The sequence below is a fragment of the Bufo bufo genome, chromosome 1 (genome assembly GCF_905171765.1).
Source record: "Bufo bufo chromosome 1, aBufBuf1.1, whole genome shotgun sequence".
Classification (NCBI taxonomy): domain Eukaryota; kingdom Metazoa; phylum Chordata; class Amphibia; order Anura; family Bufonidae; genus Bufo; species Bufo bufo.
This window is the reverse complement of record NC_053389.1, coordinates 570857995-570878925: the sequence shown is the minus strand read 5'-3', so window position 1 is coordinate 570878925 and position 20931 is coordinate 570857995. Positions and strand designations below refer to the sequence as shown.

At 44.1% G+C, this 20931-nt stretch overlaps 1 protein-coding gene across 2 annotated transcripts in view; it reads right to left on the bottom strand.

Moving 5' to 3' along the window:
- Positions 1-5690: 5690 nt before the first annotated feature.
- The window catches only part of LOC120983453 (phytanoyl-CoA dioxygenase, peroxisomal-like), a 251628-nt gene continuing 236387 nt past the window's right edge, over positions 5691-20931 (bottom strand). For both annotated transcript variants that reach the window (XM_040413195.1, XM_040413194.1), the window contains exons 6-9: positions 19311-19492; positions 16074-16223; positions 7841-7975; positions 5691-5867 (exon numbers count right to left, since the gene is read on the bottom strand). In XM_040413195.1, coding sequence (XP_040269129.1) covers positions 5814-5867; positions 7841-7975; positions 16074-16223; positions 19311-19492 — 521 coding nt within the window. In that variant the 3' untranslated portion in view covers positions 5691-5813. The remainder of the gene's footprint in view (positions 5868-7840; positions 7976-16073; positions 16224-19310; positions 19493-20931) is intronic.

The following is a 20931-nucleotide window of genomic DNA, read 5'->3' as shown; positions in this document are numbered from 1 at the left end:
CTCAGACTTCTGTCATTTTCCTCCGTCGACGTCATTCACCTGAACACGAGGCAACGATCATCACGTGGCTGACCCTTGGCCTGCCACAACAAGCATAAGCTCCACACCAGCGCTTCTGCTAATTTTGTTTTTCTGCTCCTTTAATAGAGCAGTACAATGAAATCTGCAGCATTGATGTGAACCCAACATTAATCCATTAGGCCTAGTTTCTTCATCATCCTGGAATGTTTTTCTGCAGTAAAGGGCTTTGTAAAAATACTGGCAATCTTGTCCTTAATTGGGCCATACTGTAAGTCCAGAAGTCCTTTTTCCTGAAGATCCCTCAGAAAATGGATCTTTACACCAATATGCTTGGCTCTTGAATGGGTGGAGTTAAAGGAGTTTTCAAATATCTTGCTATTGATGACTTAGGAGATTGGTGGGGGGTCCGACACCACTCTCGCTCAACTGATATTGGCAGCCATCAGTGCTGGAAATAAAACACAGGACAGAGCCAGAAGGCTAAGCCCACAGTATAGTAACCTCACAGGTGTACTGCAGCTTAGCTCCTAAAAACTTTGGCCGTGTTCGAAATCAGCTGATTGGTGGGGGTGCAGATTGTCGGAATCCCACAGATCAGATATTGATGAAAAGTCACCAATATCCAGAGACTAAACTCTAACTTCTATAATTTCTGGTTTGGTGATGTACATACTCTTCAAACACATATAATGTTAAAATGCTTTATTACAATGTTATATCCTATTTACATATTGCATAATAATATAAAATAGAGAGACTAGATATTTGCGGAACACCTAGTAGTGCAGATCGTGAAGGTGCATGACACTGCACAAGGATTCTCTCTTTGGTGACCTTAGTATCCCCATGTCATTCATTTCAGGCCCTGTGAGATAAATAACATGGTATTTATTTTACTCAGAGAGTTCCTTTCAAGTGTTGTGAACTTATTAATTAGGGTTTAACAGAGTTCATATAGCAGTGGCGTTGTAGCACATGTCACTGATGAGACCAGTGATGGATGCAGCAGTCACAAGACCAAGTCCAGCAGGGATCGGAAGTGGCTGAGAATGGGGCAGCACTGCAAAGCTGCACAGGTGTTTTTTAATTTGGCCCAGTTTTACCAGCATTGGGGTTGTTGGACAACTCCCCTAAACTACATTCCAAGGCATCCCACTCAGTGAGCCAGATTCCTACTCCATACTAATAAGGGCAAAAAAAACACACCCTGAAACAGCTGCACATTACATGTCGGTTTGCCATGTGAATTTTTGAGCAGCAAGTCTGTAACACAATACAGTAACAGCTAATTAGATGTGATTTAAAAAATCATCCTTTGCTATGCAAAAGGGGAAATCTGGAGAAAAACTGAAAAAAAAATCCACATGTAACCCATTGCACATCTTCATTTGGTGTGGAAAAGCAGAGCCTAGAAGTGTGCAGACTGCCTAAGGGTGCTTTCACACTAGCGTTATTCTTTTCCGGCATTGAGTTCCGTCCTAGGGGCTCAATACCGGAAAAGAACTGATCAGTTTTATCCTAATGCCTTCTGAATGGAGAGCAATCCTTTCAGGATGTCTTCAGTTCAGTCTTTTTGACTTTTCAGGACAGAGATGATACCGCAGCATGCAGCGGTTTTTATCCCTGTCAAAAATTATGGAACACATGCCGGAATTTTTTCCCATTGACATGCATTAAATGCTGAGTGTTCTGGCAAAATGGATCCGGCATTGCATTCTGCGCATGCTCAGACCGCAAAAAATGTAAAAAATAAATAAATGTCGGATCCGTTTTTCCATATGACACCGGAGAGACAGATCCGGCATTTCAATACATTTGTAAGACGGATCCTGATCCGTCTGACAAATGCCATCAGTTTGCATACGTTTTGACAGATACGGCAGGCAGTTCCGGTGACGGAACCGCCTGCCGGAATCCACTGCCGCAAGTGTGAAAGTACCGTAACAGGGCCCTGGCAACACTTGATCTAGTGCTAGATATACTGAGATATAATGCAGAATGAAAACAGATCAGAAATATTGGTGGTAATAATTTAGAATATTAAAAAGGACAAAAAAAAAAAAAAAAGAAGACAAACATCGGCTTATTTGCCAACTTATTCTGTTTTAATTATGTCACACACAAATAGGTCAAAAGCATTAACTGTTCCTACATTGGCTGAAACATTAAAACAAAAGAATAGTGGTTATAACATTCAGAAAGCTCTGCATTGCTTTTAAAGTGCAATTGTCATTTAAAGTGTATAAGCCAGTGAGTGTGTTTTTGTGATAGTTTATTAGGAAAATGTTAATTTTTTATTAGAAATCTGTATGTAAAGTCTCCCCATATGTAAAGGAGAATAGTCTTCAGCATTCTAATGAATGCTAAAAAGCCAGATAAAAGTTGGATGCAGAGGCTTCACACCCTGCCTCTAGTCTCCCTTTCCAAGCCCATGCCTCCTTACCCCAGTATGTATGTAATGTATATTGCTAAAAAATCATTTGGTATGCTTCCCTGCAGACAGTTTGCTGCTCCCCTATATTATGTATTTCCAGAACCAATTTATGAGTTTCTTAAAGTACACTGTAAGGCCTCATGCACACAACCGCATGTATTTTTCGGTCCGCCAAAAATACGGATGACGTCAGTGTGCATTCCGTCTTTTGCGGAACGGAACAGCTGGCCTCTAATAGAACAGTACTGTCCTTATCCGTAATGTGGAGAATAATAGGACATGTTCTAATTTTTGTTTGAGGAACAGAAATACGGACATACGGAAACGGAATGCACACGGAGTAACTTCAGGTTTTTTTGCGGACCCATTGAAATGAATGGTTCCGTATATGGTCTGCAACAAAAATGGAACGGACACGGAAAAAAATATACATTTGTGTGCATGAAGCCTAAGTTTCAGAAGTCGTCATTGTTTACTGTGATCTGATGCTAAACAAAGACAATTCTTGAAGGGGTTCTTTCACAGGCAGCCATTTTATGCTCCGATGTTTTAGCCCTTTAATAAAAAAAACAAAAACGTTCACCATAGCAGTTAGAACACACATCGTACACTCAATGAGAAAAAAACAAAATGCACCCAGATAGAAATGTTGAATTGCTGCAGAACTCGGCATGCAGTTATATCTCAAGTAGATATGTAAATAATTACAGATGTGCTCTGATTAGACACTGGGCCTTGCCACAAGAGGGAGAAAGAATACTTCCCCAGTCGCCCTATAAAACGGCTAGGGTAGGGTAGTACACCGCTTTCAAATTATTATGCAAATTATTTCTCAGATTTTCCTAAATATTCGATGCAAATGACAGTATCATAGAGTAAAATGGTAATTTGTTGAATTTGCAGCATTAAGGTCACATTTACTGAAATCAAAAGCCATTTCAATTGAAAACGCCTTAAAAGGCCAAATTACAGTTTAACATAGGACACTTCTTTGATATCACCTTCACAATTCTTGCATCCATTGAACTTATGAGTTTTTGGAGAGTTTATGCTTGACTTTCTTTGCAGGATGTCAGACTAGCCTCCCAGAACTGCTGTTTTGATGTGAACTGCCTCCCACCCTCATAGATCTTTTACTTGAGGATACTCCAAAGGTTCACAATAGGGTTGAGGGGATAGGTCAGGGGAGGATGGTGGCCACACCATGAGTTTCTCTCCTTTTATGCTCATAGCAGCCAATGACTCAGAGGTATTCTTTGCAGCATGAGATGGTGCATTGTCATGCATAAAGATTAGGCTACTTTCACACTCGCGTTTTGGCTTTCCGTTTGAGAGATCCGTTCAGGGCTCTCACAAGCGGTCCAAAACGGATCAGTTTTGCTCTAATGCATTCTGAATGGAAAAGGATCCGCTCAGAATGCATCAGTTTGCCTCCGTTCAGTCTCCATCCCGCTCTGGAGGCGGACACCAAAACACAGCTTGAAGCGTTTTGGTGTCCGTCTGACGAAACTGAGCCGAACGGATCCGTTCTGACACAATGTAAGTCAATAGAAAACGTATCCTTCCTTCATTGACTTTCAATGGTGCTCAAGACGGATCCGTCTTGGCTATGTTAAAGATAATACAAACGGATCAGTTCTGAACGGATGCAGACGGTTGTATTATCTGAACGGATCCGTCTGTGCACATCCATGACGGATCCGCACCAAACGCGAGTGTGAAAGTAGCCTTAATTTGCTACGGAAGGCACGTTTCTTCTTACTGTACCATGGAAAAAAAGTGGTCAGTCAGAAATGCTAAAGGGGCCTACCAGCTCTCTCCCTACGATTCCGGCCCAAAACATGACTCTGCCACCTCCTTGCCGAGCTCGCAGCCTTGTTGGGACATGTTGGCCATTCACCAACCATCCATCTGAACCACCCAGGGTTGGGTGGCACAGCAGAGAGGATCTGCTGACAAGCATAATCAGCTCCCAAAATTTCATTGTCCACCATACCAGATACAGGTGGCACCTTTATGATACTCCTCTGTCCCTTCCCACACCATTTCCAGGTGCTTGGCAGAAGGTAACTTGATATCATGGCACTCATTATGTGCACTGCCACTGACAGCCAACTACCTTCACCTTTGTTTGCAGTGGTGTCATGAATGTGAAACCTGGACTGCTACAGACTGGAACAATATTTAGCAATGAATCCAAGTTCTGTTTGGGATCCTGTGACAGCTGGGTTTGAGTATGGGGGGCCGTGTATGTGCAACTACCAGAGTGGGGCAGATTTACTAATAGTGGTGCACTTTTCACTGTAAAAGGGTACTTTCACACTAGCGTTTTTCTTTTACGGTATTGAGTTCCGTCCTAGGGGCTCAATACTGGAAAAAAACGGATCAGTTTTATCCTAATGTATTCTGAATGAAGAGTAATCCGTTCAGGATGCATCAGTTCAGTGCCTCTTATGTTTTTTGGCCAGAGAACATACCGCAGCATGCTGCATTTTTCTCTCCGGCCAAAAATCCGGAACACTTGCCGGAATGCCGGATCCGGCATTAATTTCCATTGAAATGTATTATGCCCGATCCAACATTAAAATTGCCGCAAATGACGAATCCGTTCTTCCGGTCCGCGCATGCGCAGACATTTAAAAATGTGAAAAAAATACATACAGGATCAGTTTTTTCCGGAAAGACTGATCCGGTATTGCAATGCATTTGTCAGACGGATCCGCATCCGGATCTGTCTGACAAATGCATCCGTTTGCTGGATCCGGCAGGCAGTTCCCGCGACAGAACTGCCTGCCGGAATCCTCTGCCGCAAGTGTGAAAGTAGCCTAAGAATACAAACTACAGTCTTAATATTAGACAAATTTACTATTCTGGTTCATAGACCTTTGTAAATTTGGAGTATCGTAAATCCTGCGCCAGATTTATACTAGAATTTTGTCCGTGCACCAAAACGAAAAACTGTCTAGTTTAAAGGTTACACCACCCACTGTATACGTGAGCACAGTTGTACTCCAAAAATAAGCCAACAGTTTTGGAGGAGCATTTAGTTCATGCCCCCTTTTCTGTGAAGCCACACAGGCAAAGCATAAAAATCTTAGAAAAGTGGGTAAAACAGTTGCTAAATTAGATGCTAGCCATGCACACCTGTACAGGCATTATTGTGACCTCTCCACACATGTAAAACAACTTAACCTTTATGGTGCGGTCTATCAATAAAAGTATTTCCTTTGATTGAGTGCTTGTCATTTTAATTAAACAAGAAATAATTTCTGATCTTCAATAACATGAGAATGAGAACTGTGGAGATAGTTTAAGGACAAGTGTTCTTCTCTATGGCACAAGGAAATCAGGACACCAGTTACAGGTTGAGTCTCTCCCCTTGAGCAACACGTGCTTTTGCCATCCATGCATCCTGAGGCAAAAAGAAATAGTCAAGACAAAATGCTGCTGTGACACAAATTACAACAACCCAAAAAACGTAAATGACAACTCCCAAACCAAAAATAAAAACCAAAACGTATTATACTTCAGTGGATGTAAGCAGTTATCTGTACAAAGTTGCAGTGAATAAGGCTGGGTTCACACGGGCGAGTTTTCCCGCGCGGGTGCAATGCATGAGGTGAACACATTGCACCCGCACTGAATCCGGACCCATTCATTTCTATGGGGCTGTGCACATGAGCGGTGATTTTCACACATCACTTGTGTGTTGCGTGAAAATCGCAGCATGCTCTATATTGTGCGTTTTTCACGCAACGCAGCCCCATAGAAGTGAATGGGGCTGCGTGAAAATCACAAGCAGCCGCAAGCAAGTGCGGATGCGGTGCGATTTTCACGCATGGTTGCTAAGATAAAAGTCTATTCACTGTATTATTTTCCCTTATAACCTGGTTATAAGGGAAAATAATAGCATTCTTTAATACAGAATGCTTAGTAGAAGGTCAGTTGAGGGTTAAAAAAATAAAATAAAAAAAACTCACCTCCTCCGATTGATCACGTAGCAGCCGGTCTCCTGTTCTTTCTTCAGGACCTGCGGTGACATTACGGTGCTCATCACATGATCCATCACCATTGTGATGGACCATGTGATGATGAGCACAGTGACGTCACCACAGGTCCTTTGACAGGTGCTAAAGAAAGAACAGGAGACCAGCAGCTACGCGATCAATTGGAGGAGGCGAGTTAATTTTATTTTTTTTAACCCTCAATTGACCTTCTACTAAGCATTCTGTATTAAAGAATGCTATTATTTTCCCTTATAACCAGGTTATAAAGGGAAAAATAATAAAATTTACAGAATACTGAACCCAAACCAGAGTTCGGGTCTGGGTACCAAACATGCCGATTTTTCTCACACGCATGCAAAACGCATTAAAACGCTTTGCACTCGCTGGAAAAAATAAATAAATCGCACATGTTCCCGCAACGCACCCGCATCTTTTCCCGCAACGCCCGTGTGAACCCAGCCTAATAGTGGTTGTAAAGACAACACTTCCCAAAAAGCAAAGAAACCTGCAAGTATTGCAGAGAGATTATAGCTCTGAAGATGGGTCCGTTTAAAAAAAACATGGAAACCGGTCTGTGAGGCTACTACACAAAATGGTTCAGTCATAAAACAGGTTTATCATGACACCATGAAACACCTAAGCCTTGACACCACTCTGAACAGGGCCTTATGAACAAGGATCTACTGTATTTCTTTTTAGGCAACTGAGCTAATTGCTCACTTCACTGTGTAGTGGACAGAGCTGGTTACTGTTCTGATTGACAGGTGCTGCTGTTTTCTTTGAAATGAATCAGTGCAGTGCTGCAATAGCCAGCTCTGCTCACTATAAGGCCTCATGCACATGGCCGTTGTGCGGTCGTTCCGTGCACTGGGGACCGCAATTGTGGTCCCCAATGCACGGGCAACATCCGTGCAGCGGGCCGGACACATTCAACTTGAATGGGTCCGTGGTATGTCCGCACCGCGAAAAAATATGAAATGTCATTTATTTTTTTTGCGGTGCGAAACCACGGAAAAAACAAAAAAACAAAACAAGGAAGCACTCCGTAGTGCTTCCAGTGTTCTGTTCCGTGACATCTCCGGAATTGCGGACCCATTCAAGTGCACATGGCCGGCGGCCGTGGATTGCCGACCTGCCGTTTTTCGGGCTGCAGTACGGCCACGGCCGCCCAATGGCCGTGTGCATGAGGCCTAAAGTGTAGTTTCATTACCTGAGCTAGTCAGGAAAAGCTGATCAGTGGGCTTGCAGTGGGTCTGACCCCTTCTGATCAGATATTGATGGCTTCTCCTCAGGATAGGCCATCAATATTAAAATACTGGAATACCCCATTAAATAAAAAACAAGTTTTAAAAAAAAATGTAACAGAGTAATGTCATACCTTTAAGGAAATCTCAGCCTCCACTCCATACCGTTTCTTTGCAATTTCAACAACCTCTTTCTCAATGTTTTCCTGACTTGTTCCCTTGACATCTATATAGTAGCAATCTGAGTTGGCATAATGGCAGGAGATAGCCTATAATCACGGAATGAAAACAGGGATTTATTCCACACGGACAATATAAATAGCATTAAATCTAAAGATCCACATAACTAATACCTCTGTCGTCAGCAGGGTGAAAAGTAAAACATTTATGGTATATTTTGTATACCTGGTTTGCGATACTTATTTTTGCAGGTAGTTTTGACTTTTTTTAACTCGTTTTATTAACGATTAACCATTCAGGTATGAATCAAGTAGGATAATGCACAGTAGTTTCCCACGCAGGGGAGTAACATGACATGATACAAGCACAGAGTTATGCAAGATAGAAGGGCATACAATTTGAGTCAATATAAACCATGTGGAAGAGTGCTGAGAATGGGAGAATACAGCTTCATGCAGTGATGAGAAACTAATCACATCTCCTTTAACCCAAACTTGGATTTGTCAATCGCCAAATACATATGTGAATTTTGCAAGGTTAATGTGGAAGAACACTACTCTCCCTAAACTTTCTGGAATTTTTGCGGACACTTCCTGTGTTTAAAGACAATGTTTTCCATGGACACTACGTGATTAACAAGGGACTTCCACTGACCCAGAGACTGTGGTCTGTCTCTCATCCATCGGAGCGCAATAGCCTTCCTAGCTAGGAATAATGCTTCCCCTAAAAATATTCTGCTGTAATGGGACCACGACTCCTCATCCAGCACACCAAGTATACACAGTTTGCGACAGAGAGGGATCGCGACAGGAACTATTGTAGATAGCACCCCCAGGACCGAAGTCCAGAAGCGGCGGATATAGCTGCATTCCCAAAACATATGCCAAAAGTCGGCACTATCTGTCGAGCATCTGTGGCACCTACTATGGGAGATCTTTCCCATCTTATGTAGCCTGGTTGGAGTGAGGTAGCTCCTATGCAGAATAAACATCTGGATCAGTCTATTATTAATAGAGGGTGAAACCCTGGTCGGAGTAAGGAGCGCCTCACTCCAATCATCTTCCGTCAGGGACGGTATGGACAGCTTCCATTTGTTCTCAATGGCAAGAGGGTTCATTGTCATACGGTTGCATAGCAGATGGTGTACAGGACGAAGATAATTCCTCGGGCCCTGCGATCTCAGCACTCCTATCAAAGGGTATTTTGAGATAACCCTCCCTGACACTCTTAGCTGAGCCTGCAGGGCGTGTCTCAATTGCAGGTATCTGAAAAACATATTGCGAGGCACACCAAATTTGTCCTGAATCTGCGAGAAGGAGCGTAAATACCCGCCCTCATACAGGTCTTCCAGTGTGCAGACCCCTTGGAGCTTCCACATATCAGCCCCATCCACTAGACTCATATGAGCGAACATGGGATTATCCCACAAGGGGACGACATCAGGCAGATCCTTATATGAATGTAGTTTAGAAGCCTACCACACTTGATGTGCCAGCCTGTGAAGGGGGAGCAAGCGACCGCGAGGGCAGTTTGAATTCTCCAGGACTGGCCAAAGAGTACCCAGACGCAAGTATTCCTGTAGAAAATACTCAGCATTAGGCAAATCAGCCAATAATACCCAAGACCTCAGGAACTTAAGCTGACCAGCCAAAAAGTAGAGAAAGAAGTCCGGGAGAGAGGCACCCCCTTGCGTCTTAGGCCTCTGAAGCACAGCCAAGGATAGTTTCCTTCTAGCTCCACCCCACACAAACGAGGCAATCATGGGATGAACACGATCAAAGAAGCCTTTAGATATGGGAGCGCAAGCATGAGCTAGAATGTATAGGCCCTTGGGAAGTAATATGATTTTAACTAGATTCAGTCTGCCCATAATGGAAAGGAGGAAGGATCTCCACGACTTGAATTTGTCTACAAAGAGAGCCACCAGGGGTTCAATGTTCAAAGTGTATGATAGTTGCACATTTCTAGTGATTACTATCCCTAGGTACTTAAAACGATCCACCACAGGTAGGTTGTGGTAGTGAGGCGGCCAAGTGTGATCCCAGAGAGGCATAATAGCTGATTTGGTCCAGTTTATGCGCAACCCCGAGAATCTACCAAACTGTCCAATAATCTCGATTGCTCTAGGGAGCGATGCCTCGGGGTCAGACATAAACAGAAGCAAATCGTCCGCAACCCATGGGGATACCCATGTATATCTGATCCTGTCTTATTCTTAGAGCTAAATGTTCTATAGCTACTGCGAATAGCAGAGGCGACAAAGGGCAGCCCTGCCTCGTGCCCCTGTTCAGTGGGAAGGAGCCGGAGTGATGACCATTTATTAATATATCTGCCCTCGGTCGTTTGTATAATATCTTAACCCACCTGATGAATTTCGGACCAAAGCCAAAGCTCTTCAACACGGTAAGCAGAAATGTCCACTCAATCGAATCGAAGGCCTTGGCGGTGTCCAATGAGGCCATAGCCCAATGCTGACCCTCAGCCACCCCTATCTGTGCAATCACCTGGGCTCTCCTGATGTTATCAGAGGTGGACCTGCCCGGCATGAAGCCCGACTGATAACTGTGCACTACTGAAGTGACCACTCTATTGCTAGAACTCTGGTGAGAATCTTATAATCTAGATTCAAAATGGGAAATAGGACGGTATGATCCGCATTCCAGCGGGTCTTTAATCGGGCTTCAGAATAACCACAATTGTGGCGTCATACATAGAGTCCAACAAACATCCACGGGTATGAGCAGTCTTATATAATTTGTGAAGTTGCGGGCCTAATATGTCAGTGTATCTGGAGTATACTTCTATTGGGATGCCATCCGGGCCAGGGGCCTTCCCAGCAGGGAGGTCCGCGATTGCTAGTTTAATCTCATCCAAAGTGATATCATCCTCCAAGACACCTCTATTCAGATCACTCAGCCGAGGGTGAGATACCTCGAGAAGGTATTCCTCCATCTCGCGCGCTGTGTAGGTCACAACGGAATCATATAGATCTGTGTAAAAGCTCTCAAAGCATTCTGGGATACCATCTGCTGACTCCTTCACTAACCCCTAATTCTGATAACTGGGGGGGACATGTTGCTGCCACGCGCCAAGTGCGCAAGGAGCTTGCCAGCCTGATTACCCATCTCAAAAGTCTGCTGTTTGAGAAAGAATGATTTGCGGTTACTTTTTTCTGACAGATGCATCATGTACAGTCTGCCCCTGTTAAGCCATTCTAGTCTATTAGTCTCAGTTGGGGAGGATGTGAAAGCATTTTCTGCCTCCTTGCATCTAGTGTGTAGTTCCACCTCTTTGCACTGCGTGTCTTTCTTGATGAAGGATATTGATGATTTGAGACAACCTCTCGGATACGCCTTCATCGTTTCCCGTAACAGCAAGCCATCTGTCTCAATATCCTGCACCTCCAAAAACATCAGCAACTGATCAGGAACCCTGTGGTTGATGGTAAAAAGAGATAACCAGAAGGGGTGGATGCGCATCTTTCTTCCCTGTATAGCAACATCAGGGAGTTTAAGCTCGGCTAATATCGGGGCGTGGTCCGATGGACCCTGGGGCCCATATCTCACATCATTAAGATCGGTGTAGACCAGAGCATTCCCTAGAATATAATCAATCCGGGAAAGAGCTCCCCTGGATGGGGTGAAGCATGAGTATTCCTGTAGGAGTGGATGTCTGATCCTCCTCAAATCCAGCCACCACATCTCAGCAGCTACTCTGGAAAGAACAGTGTCAGGAGGAGAATCATCATTCCCACTAGAATCCCCGCGAAAATCTATCCATCTCACAATGCATAACCATATTAAAATCGCCCATGCAAAGCAGTCTAACATTGGGGTATTGCGCAACAAATCCAATCACAGTTTGCAGTAGGGCGGTAGAAGCAGGCGGCGGATTATATACAATGCTCAAAAAAATAAAGGGAACACAAAAATAACACATCCTAGATCTGAGTTAATTAAATATTCTTCTGAAATACTTTGTTCTTTACATAGTTGAATGTGCTGACAACAAAATCACACACACAAAAAAAATGGAAAACAAATTTTTTAACCCATGGAGGTCTGGATTTGGAGTCACACTCAAAATTAAAGTGGAAAAACACACTACTACTAGGCTGATCCAACTTTGATGTAATGTCCTTAAAACAAGTCAAAATGAGGCTCAGTAGTGTGTGTGGCCTCCACGTGCCTGTATGACCTCCCTACAACGCCTGTGCATGCTCCTGATGAGGTGGCGGACGGTCTCCTGAGGGATCTCCTCCCAGACCTGGACTAAAGCATCTGCCAACTCCTGGACAGTCTGTGGTGCAACGTGACGTTGGTGGATAGAGCGAGACATGATGTCCCAGATGTGCTCAATTGGATTCAGGTCTGGGGAACGGGCTGGCCAGTCCATAGCATCAATGCCTTCGTCCTGCAGGAACTGCTGACACACTCCAGCCACATGAGGTCTAGCATTGTCTTGCATTAGGAGGAACCCAGGGCCAACCGCACCAGCATATGGTCTCACAAGGGGTCTGAGGATCTCATCTCGGTACCTAATGGCAGTCAGGCTACCTCTGGCGAACACATGGAGGGCTGTGCGGCCCTCCAAATAAATGCCACCCCACACCATTACTGACTCAATGCCAAACCGGTCATGCTGGAGGATGTTGCAGGCAGCAGAACGTTCTCCACGGCGTCTCCAGACTCTGTCACGTCTGTCACATGTGCTCAGTGTGAACCTGCTTTCATCTGTGAAGAGCACAGGGCGCCAGTGGCGAATTTGCCAATCTTGGTGTTCTCTGGCAAATGCCAAACGTCCTGCACGGTGTTGGGCTGTAAGCACAATCCCCACCTGTGGACGTCGGGCCCTCATATCACCCTCATGGAGTCTGTTTCTGACCGTTTGAGCAGACACATGCACATTTGTGGCCTGCTGGAGGTCATTTTGCAGGGCTCTGGCAGTGCTCCTCCTGTTCCTCCTTGCACAAAGGCGGAGGTAGCGGTCCGGCTGCTGGGTTGTTGCCCTCCTACGGCCTCCTCCACGTCTCCTGATGTACTGGCCTGTCTCCTGGTAGCGCCTCCATGCTCTGGACACTACGCTGACAGACACAGCAAACCTTCTTGCCACAGCTCGCATTGATGTGCCATCCTGGATAAGCTGCACTACCTGAGCCACTTGTGTTGGTTGTAGACTCCGTCTCATGCTACCACTAGAGTGAAAGCACCGCCAGCATTCAAAAGTGACCAAAACATCAGCCTGGAAGCATAGGAACTGAGAAGTGGTCTGTGCTCACCACCTGCAGAAGCACTCCTTTATTGGGGGTGTCTTGCTAATTGCCTATAATTTCCACCTGTTGTCTATCCCATTTGCACAACAGCATGTGAAATTGATTGTCACTCAGTGTTGTTTCCTAAGTGGACAGTTTGATTTCACAGAAGTGTGATTGACTTGGAGTTATTGTGTTGTTTAAGTGTTCCCTTTATTTTTTTGAGCAGTGTACATTGATCACAGCGTAGGGGATACAGAACAGAACAATGGTAGAGCCCACAAGACAAAATGATTGGCCACCTGAACCTGAGGGGAGTGTCGGTATCCTAGTGACCGTGCAAACTTTCACGCCCCCAACCTCCTCCCCATCCATGTGACTCGCACACATTGCGCTCAAACTGAGTGCATAAAACAACTGGAAGCATCTTGTTTTAAATGTAATAATTTTTATTGTCCTGATGAAGGGGGGATGTTCTGCCCCCGAAACGCGTAGACCTTCTTTAATAAAAGATTACCTTTATTGGTACCTTCAGAGCAATGGGATTTTTTTCTGCATCAGCGCCACCCAGAATGGTTTGAACCTTTTTCCACTTTCCTGAGCGTAGGGGATACAGTTGATATGCACATATAGGAAAATATATTGGACCTCTGGATCAGTAACCAATTGAAGCACCTCCCATCTAAGACTACTATGAACCATAATAGCAACCCCCCTAGAGTGTGAGCTTCCAAATGCGTTAGCTAAGTATTGAACCCAGGGTTTTTTAAGTCTGCTCCCAGTCTCTGGCGTCAGGTGGGTCTCCTGTAGGCCAATAATGTGAGGGTTAAAGAAGCGAATGTGTGAGAATACCGCAATCCTTTTCTTTGGGTCCCCCAATCCCCTTACATTCCACGACAAGATTTTCATGGAGGCCATTTCTGGTTTATCTCTGATCTTATAGGATGTCTTCCTACTGTTTCCACTGGAGAGAAGCGACCCATTACTAGACACCACTGCCCTGTCATTCCTCTATCTAACCCTGCTAGAATAGAAATCCATACCTGAAAAAAGCTAATCCTAAAGGAACATAACTTTAACAAGTAAGTATATGGTCGTTGGAATCTGATCCAACTAGTATATGGGCCCATATTTCAGGGACCTGCATAGTGCAATTAGATGGAGTACCTATGCAGGTAGTGCTCCCACCCCAAATTATTATGAGCAACATACAACATGTGTTCACATATAGTGACAAGGCATGCACAATAAGGTGAGATAAGCTATAACAACTCCCACATGAGTGAAATCTGCAGCTAACGGAACGAGTCCCATATCTGAAGGCACAGTAACAAGTGAGTGATATAACGATCAGTAAGTCACCAAACAGCAGGAATACTTGCGCAATGTACGCATCCAGTGCATCAGTGTAGTCCTGAACGTCCCGATTTTCTGGAGACCCAATCTTCTGCTTCTTTGGGGTCAGCGAAGAATATGATTTTCTCACCATTCACAACTCGTAGGCGCGCTGGATATGCCATAGAATACTGCAGATTCAGGTCCCGTAGGCGCCGCTTGACTGAGACATATGTGGCTCTCTTCTTTTGTAGATCGACCAAGAAATCCAGAAATAAAGAAATTGTCGCATTGTCATGCTTGATTACTTGCTTGATCCTCGCTTGGCTAAGGATGAGATCTCTATCCTTCCAATTTAATAATCTCGCAAGGTGAGGCCTCGGTGGAGCTCCGGGAGGAGGGGATTTGGCGGGAACCCTGTGCGCCCTTTCTATGGCGTATGCGTTGGAAAATGGCGCTTCTGGGAATAGTGCTTTGAACCAAAGCTCGAGGAAAGTGGCAGGATCCCGACCCTCTCCTTTTTCCTTAAGACCCAGGATTCGGGCGTTGTTTCGTCTGGCTCTGTTCTCCAGATCATCACACTTCTGCTGCCACTGATTCACAGAGTGCTCTAGATCTTGTACCTTACCCACCAAAAGTCAGGTCTTCAAGTGAAGATACCCTGTCCTCAGTGTTATTGACACGGTCTCTAAGGAGCTGAACATCATGCCGAAGCAGGCCCAGGTCCACCCTCACCTCCTCAATCTTGCCGGTAAGCGATGTCTGGCAGGAGGATATCGCCGACATAAGCTGTATATAGGCTGTCGTCAGGGTGAACTCCGGTTCCTCTGAGCTCTCTGCTTCCATTTGCTGCGCTGCCTGACCGCGGCCGGCTGCCGCGCGTGATGGTGAATGCGCGGCGGCGCCATGTTGGGCCTCTTGTCTGGCGTATTCTTTGAGCTTTTCAGCTGCGGTTTGCGCTTTGTCTGGACCCATTTTCGGTGTGCGGGGTTTCCTCTTGCGCTTGCACACCGTCCACTCGGTAATAGGAGTCGGCAGGTTGCTAGGATTAGACAGGATTGAGACGGGGAAATCGGAGCAGATCTGAGATGCGTGCTCACATGCCGGTAGTTGGCTACGCCCCTAGATTTGACTACCTTTTATGCAGTAAAAATGGATTTCTACATAGGATAGGTGCTGCTGACATCATATAACTTCATATTCTACCCATGATTGTGTACCCTAATACACCCTGCAGCTTGCAATATTACTACACCTGAAACGTGTACCGCGACTGATCTATTGACTTTAATGAGGCATAAAATCTGGACTGATTTATACGAGTGTATTACTGTAGTGCAGCGGTGGCACGAAGCGCACGGCGTCATAGCAACCAATGACGCCATGCGCTCCTGCTCTCAACAGGAATCCAGGCCGTGTTACCACGGACCGCTCATGGCCGCGGAACACGGCCGTGTGCATTCGGCCTAAGTCTGAATGTAGTTTTCAATACATTCACCCCAAAGGAGCCCGGCTTTGTCACATTTACAATGTAGGACAGTACATTGCTGTTATGTTAGGTTATTTTGCGGTTACTATTTATGTGGTGCAGTTTTTTTTACCTTTCTGAAGCCAGCTGTCTTGTTCATTCCCGATCCATGGATAAGGATGGGGTGAAAGAACACTGTGTCTCCCTTTTCCATGGTTAAGTGCACTCTAGGGATGTTTGGATCATAATCACGAACTCCATGGTACATCTTATTGACCCCACCCTAAAAACAGAAAATTCACTCGTATTACTGCACACAAAGCCTATGGGCACATTCATTAATGTTCGTAAACAATTTTCTGGCATACAAAAGTCAGAGATATTTGCACAATCAGCATATTTTTCACAAAAAATGTCTCAATTTCTGTTGCTCACTGCAGTTTTAGTGGAAGTGTGCAGGACCTTCTTGGCCTGACACACTGGTGTAGATTTCAGTTGTTTGGTGCATAGGCGTTTTTTTTTTTTTTTTTAATCCCTGCATTCCCAGAGCCATAACTTTTAAATTTTTTAGTTCATTTAGACATATAAAAGGTCTTGTTTGTGCGGGACAAGTTGGACGTTCTAATGTCAAAATTCAAAATTGCATATGATGTAGTGGGTAGCAGGAAAAAAAATTTATGTAGTTTTTCTTTTGTTTAAACGTTGAAAAAAATAAATAAAAAATAATAGGTAAATTCTTTGCATCGTCATATTCTGACACCCAAAACTTTACGGAGTTGTATGAGGGCTAATTTTTTTTGGAGGTGATCAGTAGTTTTTATTGATACCATTTTGCAGTGTATCCGACTTTTTGAAAAAAAAAATTATTACATTTTTTTGGGAGGTGAAGCGACAAAAAAAGAAGAAAAAGAAAAAAAAAAGAAACTTTTTCTGTTACAGCGTTAACCGTATGGGATAAATACATTTATATTTTAATAGTTCAGACATTTTGGTAAATAGCGAAGCACAAAATGTTTATTTTTATTAAGGGGAAGTAGAGGGGACATTTAAAATTTTTATATATATATATATATTTTTTACAGCCCCTCTAGTGGGCTGGAATATGCGATCTTCAGATCGCTTCTCCCTTATACTGCAATGAATTAGCATTGCAGTGTATGGCAGATTAGAGAGACCTATGCTATCAACACAAATGAACAGCTTCCCCGATCTCAGCATGGGGAAGCCATTCGGGCCTCAGGAGCGCACTGCTCCCGGGGAAAACCACCATAGATGCCATGTTCACAATTGCTCACAGCACGAGGGGTTAATGGTCTGTGGCTAAGTTCGTTACTGCTGATCGCAGACATTAGCCTTATGTGTCTGTTGTGTAAAACTGCAGGCACACAGTGGCTATGATGCTCTCTCCTCTCAGTCACAGTTTTTTTTGCCCTACAAGATGCACCTAGGTTTTAACAAAGAAACATAAGAGAACATTTTTTTTTCTTCATCTGATCTGAGGTCTGATACAAATATTTTTTTCTTATTTTTCATTAGCAGAGAAACAAACCCTCAGATCCCCAATCCTCATCTGACCTAAAATAAGATCCCCAAACCTCATCAGACCTCCAAATCAGACCCCCATGCTCGGATCAGACAACACATATCAGACTCCCAGTGTCAGACCCTCACTGCTGAGATCCCCCCCCCCCCCCCCCCAATGCTCAGATCTCCCACCCAATGATCAGATCCCCCTCCATGCTCATATCTCCCCCCTTCTCAGATATGACCCCCCATGCTCAAACAAGACCCACCCCATGCTCACATCTGCCCCCCATTGCCCAGATCAGGACCCCCCATGCTCAGATTAGAACCTCCCATGCTTAGATCAGACTCCCATGCTCAGTTGTATAATTTTAAAAAAATCTCTTCCCTCTCCCGATCAGGTGCTGGGCTCCTGCTACTCTGCAGGTCTGACACGCTCTCCACTGTGACCTGATGAGCACAACGTCAGGTCATAGTGCGCGTCTCCACGTACTACGTTCTCACACTGTGTGCATTAGGACGTAGTGGAGTGTGAGCTGGAGCTGCAAAGTAGCAACAGTGTCCGATCAGGAAAAGAGATCTGAGCATGGGGTGGAGAGTGATCCAGCCTGACTGCTTCCCGGCTCCACAGCTAGAGCCACACTTGAAGAAGTAAAGAGCCGCATGTGGCAGAAGAGCCACGGGTTGGCCACCCCTGACCTAGACCATACATGTCGTCCAGGGGTTAAGAGACATTGCCTTTTTAATAAATTTGTCACATCTTTCTCCTTTTCTCTTTAGTACATTGACCCTCATAGTTTAATCCTTTTGCTGCCAAGGGTTTTTGGACATTTTGCACCTATTGTAGCCGGGACAGTTTTTGCACGCTTGACACGTTCAATTATAACCCAAATTACCAAATTAGAGAAATAAGAAAAATCATACAAACTAAGTATGTGGGATACATATATTCTGAGAAGTAGACACCTGGCACAAAATGACATTGAAAATGATATTAGTGCATAAAAGTGTAAGGTTAGGGCCACACGAGAAGCTTTCTGCATGCAGTTTTGGAAGCCAAAATCAGGAGAGAATAAAAAAAAAAAAAAAGAAGGGGAGAAGCCGTATATGTCCTGTTCTCCTTTTATGATCCACTCCTGATTTTGTCTTCCTAAACTGCATCAGATAACCTGATGGTCGTACCCTAACACAAGCAGAAAGTTATATGCACCACACCTACACAAAATAAAAGCAGTTTGCATAGTTTAATTCTAAAGACTGGGTACTGTCAGGATAGGGACAGTGTAAAATGCTAATTTTATTGATGCTTAAAGGCTATGTACACCTTTGGGGGCAATTGTTTTTATTATTGCATTGTACTCATTTTGAGCTCAAAGTCATTTTTTAAATTGGTCTTTATTAAATGTACTGCCTTCAGCATGTCCTCCAACAACGGCCTTCCCCCTCATACTCCATGCTGAATGGAGAAACTTCCAGGACATATATGAATATACAGTGACACAGTCTGAAGAATCTGAGTACAAGGGTCAGAAAACATTGCATATAATTTTAGAAACAAGATGTCTCCATTACGGCGGACATCCGTCAAAAAAGACGTTTGTATTACACTGTTAAAGAACAAACTAGAAACAAAAACGGGAAGACAGACAAGACGAGAATAGGTAGGGTGAGGGGCAAAGGACGGGGAGATAACTGCAAGTTTCGAGCTCTGATCTTTTAGTCAGTAAGTTGGGGTGCAATGCCATTGGTCAGCCAAACCGAGAATTGGGAAGAGTTACTGAACCGAATCTCAGGTTGTTTTAATCCTGAAAATGAAACAATCTTCAGTGATGAAAATGCTCCTTACCTCCCACTCTGGATAATCATGTTGTTTGAGTTCTCCTGTGTGAGTTCCTGGAAGAACCACAAGGCATCCATTGCTTCGGTCAATGTGCTCCATGGCTGTCCAAGAACAAACTATTCGGTCTGCAGGCCTGAATGGGAAGTAGTGCAGATCCTGGTGCATTGGATGCCGAGAAGTCTTCTTACCTGGAATGAAAGTGATATACAAAAAAAAATGAAACTACATTCAGATGTTCCTTTCTTACTGTTCCTCTTGAACTTTCCTACTTTGGAGAATAAGAAAGTCAAGAAATTTAAGCAATAATAATAAAAAATAAACTAATACCGTAAGTTACAAGTTAAATTAATCTCACAGCAACTGTATATTTGATAAAAATAACAAAAGTCATACTTGCCATTTTTCTCCTGTCACTTCCAGTGTTGAGCAGATGTGATGTCATCTTCCTGGCTGCAGCAGTGATGTCCCATATACACCAGGTCACCGGGTAGCCAGTCACTAGCCTTAACAGGCCAGTGACTGGCTGCAGAGGTAAAGTGTGAGATGTCACCACTGCACCCAGGAAAACAAACACTGGGGCGGAGGACCAAAGCACAACACTGGAAGCGGCAGGGGAGAAAGTGTTGAGTATTACTTCTTTTGTTCCAGGTAAGTAGACGGCACTCACCGCTGCGGGGTTCATTCCTTTATTCTTGACATATGCTGAATACAAGTTGAATGTATGCATCAGGGATGGGGCGGACTGTTCCTACACAGAATGCTGAATGGCGACGGCCGTTTCGCGCTGACTGCGCTTCCTCGGGCCAATAGCTTAGTGCGCAGGTCTGCGCTCTTTTCTAGAGTCATCACTCACTGTTGTCAAAGTAACCAGTGACGCTTTTCTGATTAGTTAAAAACACACACATATACTGCTACTTAAAACAATTCTCATTATATAAAGACACTTAAATCATTTTTCTCGTTTAAACCCAGGGGACCCATGGCTGCGGTCCGAACACTCCACCTAGCCTCCCTTTGTAGTAAAAGGCGGTGTTTATCCCTGCCATGCTGCATGTTTGGAATAAGTTCAATACCGGCAAAGGTGAGGCAATTCGGATCGGATCCATGGGTCTCCCGTACATGGTTAATTAATCTGTTCTTACAGAGCTGCGATGTTCTCTAAATCTTTCATAGAGGAGTCTTATTGTTTTCCCTATATAAAAAGCTTCACAGCAGAATAAAACCACGTAGTTGCTCCTGCATGTGATGAATTGGGACACTCTGTGCTGGATACCTCCAAACATCAAGAACTTTTTTGGGCTGTTGTACCTGCAAAACGAACAATGGCCACACCTGTAATTACCTACAAATTTTCTCCCTGTTAACCAGTTCATGGTCTTCTTTACACAGAACCTACTTCTGACTAGCTTATCCTAGCAGTGTTTGAAGACATATGTTTTCTCTGTGAAAAATCCTTATTTGCGCTATTTACAGTTATTCCTTCGTTACATGGATGACGTTTTCATTGTAAGGTCTGGTACTGAATCTCAGTGCAGAGAATTTGTCTCCTACCTAAATACCACTAACGAAATTAATCTGAAATTCACTTTGAATTTCGGAGGTGGAACCTTGGAGTTCTTAGAGGTCT